Source organism: Hippoglossus stenolepis, chromosome 15, assembly GCF_022539355.2.
Source record: "Hippoglossus stenolepis isolate QCI-W04-F060 chromosome 15, HSTE1.2, whole genome shotgun sequence".
Lineage (NCBI taxonomy): Eukaryota > Metazoa > Chordata > Actinopteri > Pleuronectiformes > Pleuronectidae > Hippoglossus > Hippoglossus stenolepis.
In genome coordinates this window covers 9,183,938-9,189,520 of record NC_061497.1, presented here as the reverse complement: position 1 = coordinate 9,189,520, position 5,583 = coordinate 9,183,938, and the positions used below count along the sequence as shown (strand labels likewise).

Sequence of the window (5,583 nt, the reverse complement as noted above, 5' to 3'; positions counted from 1 at the left end):
AGCTGAGGAGTCCAGTGAGGGTGCAGGTTAGTCTTACATGTCAGGGTGCGCTAAATATAATTCACGGTGAAGGGAGTGGCTTTGTTGTCACTCTCATGGTGATATGACCCTTGACAGCGTCACACACTGTGGAGCCTTCCCTCAGTGCTGCAGTCTGGGTAACTGCCTGTTGAAGAAGGGACACCCGTTATTCATGGTGGTATCACATACAGAGAGAGAGAGAGAGAGAAATGTACGATCCTAATTCTGTTATTCAATGTTTCCAGTTCCGTTTCCAGTGTCGCTCTGGTGTAGACCACAGAACAGTGGTGGAAAGTAATAAAGTACATTTACTGAAGTGTAACTAAATATAACTGTTTGGAACTTTACTTATTTCAGTTGGTCCTGAACTCTGCAGTAATTTACAGCTTTTCTATTTCACATTTTCATCCCACATGCGTAATATATGATTAGCTTTAAGATATGCTGCATTGCTACAGATTTCAAAGTCACAATATATAGAGATGGATTAAACTGCCACCTGGAGCAGCAACTATCTAAATGCTGTGTAAACATAAATGCATCATGTAACAAATATTCAAATATCTAATGTGTTTAATAAGCTATAGCTCTAAAGGTAGACTACCTCATAATGGTACACTTTATACTTAAATTCCACTAGAGGGCTGACTGTGGTTCAGCGGGCAGAGCAGGTTGGCTGCTGGTTCCTGTGTCGGTGGTTTGATCCCCTGAACTTAGTTTGAGTCATTCAAGACATTCAATGTAAAAGAAAAAAGCCAGAACACACCAAGAGTAAAGTTATTCTAAACTTCATTTCAGTGTTATATATTGTGCATTTTACATGTTACTCCACCACAATTATAGAACAGCTACAGTCACGAGTTACTTTCACACATAAAAGTCCCTCAAATCAGATCTACATATACCCAACTACTTTTTGTACTGTTTATACCCAACAGTCCAAAAAGTTTACATTCAAATGCTGCTTACATGTGCACTCACAAAGCAAAATTGTTTACCAACTTAAAAAAATTACTTCAATTTGTAACTTACAAACAAACTTTATTATTCTATGTGTTACCAATTGAAGTATTATTTAAAGTTGGTCATACAATTTTCTCATTTCAGTGTTAATGTTCCATTATTAAATACAATATACTAATATACTAGAAATATTTATACTAATTGAGACTATTTTGAATGATTGGTATTTTTGACACATTTTTCTGCCAATACTTACTTACTCTTATTTAAATAACATTTGTATACAGGAATGTTAAAGTATTTTTAATCACACTTTGCTGTAGGTGACTGCCCTAACAATTCCGGATGAACCAGGTTGACCCAGGTGAACCTCCCCATGATGAAACATTTCAAGTACGCAGGACTAAAATAGTAGAAATTTGGAAACACACAGTCACAAGAGTGTTTGATTGGAGGGATTTGTTTATGGCACACTGCTGATATGCGTCTCATCACTCCGAGCCTTGTAGGTGCTGTCTGTTGACACTTGCCTTAAAAAGAGAAATGCCCTCTTGCCAGGTCAAGACAGGTCCAGCTGTCCCCCGGGTCAACCATTGTCACCCACACACTGACCCCTTACCTAGCGAGGCTATTGATAACCCCCAATACTCTGCACTCTGGCCTCCAGAGGTAGAACTTAATCAGCCTGAGATGTTTCCTCACAGGTGGCACCATGACTCAGAGACGATGGCACGTCTATAGATGGCGACGGTGCCACTAAACATGTAATAAAGCTTTATTCACAGTTCATTCACCTTTTTTTTCCCACACACACTGACGACAGCTGAGAAGAATCACAAAGTGGCACCGCTGTGACTACAACTTCATTTGCTCCTACGGATACAACAACTGCTGCTCTCTGGTGATTTATGGTGTCACATTAAACATCTCAACTTAGTCAGGACATCCTGTGAACATGCACCAGAGCTATTGTGGTCCATTGTGTGTTCCTGCATGTGTTCTAGTCTCAGTTTGAATTTCAATTTGTTGAGGAACAGAAAATGTAACAATTACACAAACAAACGCCTGTTGATTTTATCTGTGTATTGACAATATTCAAACATCCAGCTACAAAATGAATGAACTGAAATAAAATGTTTAGTTTTTTTTCTGAAGTCATTACTTTGTGTATAAAGGAGCCATTAAACCATCAAAAATCTCTATTAAACAAAACATACAATATCATATAATTTAACATTTATATAATCCAACATATTTTCCATGTATTAGTCAAACATCTTACCTATAACAGCTGAACAAAAGCCATAACAATTGTGATGATATTTGATGTAAACAACAGAATATTATAAATTAAATGATCAGGTGTACATTGTATTTTCAGCAGATGAAATCTAAATTTAATATTTTCATTTCAAGACCAAAAGCCTTCATCAAAATCAAAGTGTCAAAAAGCCAATGCCAATTAAAGCCTGATGTGGTCAGCTGCAACATTGCTTTTAAAAATGATTACTGTAATTATTCCCTATTCTCTAGTATTCTTTATTTGGCCAAACATCAATTACCAAAGCTATTATATCATGTTACATTATATTGTTGTTGGTGTTGTTTCACTGATGTGAATTTGGTCGTGTGAAGATAATGGCAGTGAATTCTTTGTAGTATAACAGTATATATTTTTGATGTATCTTCCTCATGAGTTAACTCTTTCTGTCACTTTCCTTGGTGCAGATATGATCTATATAATCTACGTTAGAGTGAGCAGAGTTTTTGTTGGATCCAGGCCCCCATAGTTGAGTCTCCAGCATTGTGCAAATGCTTACTGCAGACCTTCCCCACCAAGAAGAACACCTCTGCAATGTTGAGCAGAATACACACCCCAGACGCAGCCAACATGAACACAGTGAAGACCGTCTTCTCCGTGGGCCTCGACACGAAGCAGTCCACCGTGTTGGGACAAGGGTACGAGTCACACTTCACCAGCCTGATCATCTTGTAACCAGGGTAGATCATGTAAAACAAGTACATAAAGATGACCTCGAGGACAATACGGAAGAACAGGCTGATGACGTACGTCCACCACAGAGCGCCTGTGATTTTCATCTTCTGCGTCTTTATCTGCTCCAGGTCTTTGGGGTTGGTCCGTCCTGACTGTCTGTAGAGCCTCTTGTCAACATGGCGACGGTGGGCCACGTGCATGGCCACCAGCAGCGCGGGAGTGGAGACCAGGATGAGCTGGAGCGCCCACAGGCGGATGTGAGAGATGGGGAAGAAGTGGTCATAGCAGACACTGTTGCAGCCCGGCTGCTGGGTGTTGCAGGTGAAGCCGGACTTCTCATCGCCCCACACGCTCTCTGCTGCCACCACCAGCACCAGGATGCGGAAAATGAAGAGGACAGAGATCCAGATGCGACCGATGCCGGTGGAGTGTCTGTTCACGCCACTGATGACAGCGTAAAATGATACCCAGTTCATCTTTGGTTCTGGGTCTGATGAAAAACACATGAAAAGGTTATCAGGTGAAAGAAGACAATGCTGAATATTCATTTCTTTTTAAAAATAAATACAGGAGATAATGTAACACGAGACAAAACAACCATACAGTAAAATCATTGAGAACAGAATAAACTGAACAAAAATGTCCCCATAAAGACAAACTAAGAAAAAACAATAAACAGAATAAAAAAACGCGACTAAATTAAAATACACTGCTTCCTTTTTACACTTTCAACAATCATTATTATCCACAGGTCCAACGTTCTGAAGTTTAACAGATCTCTAATAACTGATTGTATTTCCTGTGAGTAATTTAGCAGTCTATAAATTTTAATCTCTAACTGCCCGTCTGGCATCACTCACCATGTTTATCCTCTCTTTAAAATTAACAATCCTTTACCACATACCAGACGTTTCAACATTATTTTATGTAGTGAGCTCACTCGAAGCCAAATTGAGATTTTAAATGATTTATTTCTTCTCCATTTCATTGAAAGCCGAGACTTTGAAGTAAAAAAATTCCCTCCTGACTGTTTAGACAAAAATGTAGAATTCCTGACATAAACTTTGTACCGATGGCTTTAGTTATTATCACTGTGTCAATGTGATGAAGAAAAATAGTCCGTTTGTTTTTAGAGGACTGATGGACATTTAAAAAATTAGGTAGATTTTTTCTATAATCAAGAAGTACTAGTACATATACACCCGACATATAGTTTTAATGATATTCAAAGTACACTCCAAGGTCACTCCATTGTCACAGCAGATTTGAACATGTTTTAAAGAGAGAACATCACAGCTGAAACAATTAGATGATTAATTGATTAGTTAATTAATAGAAAGTTTTGATGTTGTAATTATTATTAAGGGATTTTTCAAGATGAAATTACAAACCTCTCCGCTATGAGGATTTTCTTTGTCCTCATATAAAGTTGAATTTATTTGGGTTGATCGCACAAAACAAGCAATTTGAGAACACAAACTTAGTCCTTGAGGAATTTGTATTTGGTATTTTTCTGATATATTCTAAAAGAAACAATCAAGAAAATAATTTGCAGATAATTTGGATCTAAAAAAATTAAATTAATTGCATGAATATCTAGTCAGGTGACCACCAGGAACTTCACAGAATTGACAAAGAAATAAATTGTAAATCTGATCAAATGTTCATCAGGATTAGGATTTAATTATAGTGGGACAATTTAATCAGATTAGAAATCGGATTTTAACAAATAAAGATAAATTACATTAACTGTCTTTTACTCCTTACTTTGTCTTTCCAACAAATAAGTACATTAAAATTTTTACAAAATCATTATTTATTTTTTAAATTTCAAAAAGGATATAATTTCCTCTGTCCCGCTGATGTTTGTCATGTGTCTTCCACATGTTTGCATTTCCAGTGTGATATCAAAGTCAAGGTTGTTACCCGGCTCAGAAGGAGGTGTAAGAGGCATAGGAGGCGACGTAGAGGACAACGCTGACCCACTGCTTTGGCATGGATGTGACTTCAGAGAAAAAGGAAGCCTCTCTGCCCTCCCTGGGCAGTTGGCAGGCCATTTAAGAGTGCAACACTGAAGTCTGGCACCATGCGTCATGTGACAGTCGCCATGGGGGAGCATGCCAAGTCTGCACCCAACGTAACGGCATCTGTAGCCTGTTGCTCTCTTCATCTCAGTTTAGCCAACACGTTTAATAGAGAAGGATTCATCTGGTTCAGATAGTATGAAAGGTTAAACTCTTTTATTTTGTGAGAACCTCTTTTTTGCTGGATAGTCACTGTTTATATTCCTTTTAAATGTAGTTTTAAGTTTTTGAGAATTTCCCAAACTCCTCAATGTCATAACAGTAAAGCACAAACTCCCTATAAGCACAGAATAAGCCAGCCGAACACAGTGAAAACAAACTATTTCTTCACAGTGAGAAATAGAATCAACTTACCTTCAGCTGCAGTTTGGAATCAAGTACATCCAGAAACATTTATATTCACAAAAGCAGATTGCTAGTTTTTTTTTTTCAATCTGTAACTGTGAACAAGAGTATCAGAGCACCATGACTTTGCATTGCTAATGATTTCTCTCACACTAGCCACTGCCCTGCACTGGA

At 38.0% G+C, this 5,583-nt stretch overlaps 1 protein-coding gene across 2 annotated transcripts; it reads right to left on the bottom strand.

Moving 5' to 3' along the window:
* Nucleotides 1-2,052: 2,052 nt before the first annotated feature.
* gjb1a (gap junction protein beta 1a) lies at nt 2,053-5,583 on the bottom strand. Of its 2 annotated transcripts, none has more exons than XM_035177756.2 (2): nt 5,419-5,583; nt 2,053-3,470 (listed from the first exon to the last, which is right to left on the bottom strand). In XM_035177756.2, exon 2 carries the CDS (start codon nt 3,454-3,456, stop codon nt 2,734-2,736), a length of 723 nt encoding a protein of 240 aa, XP_035033647.1. In that variant the 5' UTR covers nt 3,457-3,470; nt 5,419-5,583; the 3' UTR covers nt 2,053-2,733. The 2 variants fall into 2 exon arrangements, with proteins under 2 accessions (XP_035033647.1, XP_035033646.1); XM_035177755.2 differs by lacking the exon at nt 5,419-5,583 and adding an exon at nt 4,907-5,051.

Excerpts from the sequence above, each read along its gene's own strand:
- gjb1a (XM_035177755.2), bottom strand. The coding sequence starts at position 4,934 with ATGCCTCTTACACCTCCTTCTGAGCCGG. Across the intron at positions 3,471-4,906 it reads TACACCTCCTTCTGAGCCGG|ACCCAGAACCAAAGATGAAC; the intron begins GTAACAACCTTG and ends GTTTTTCATCAG.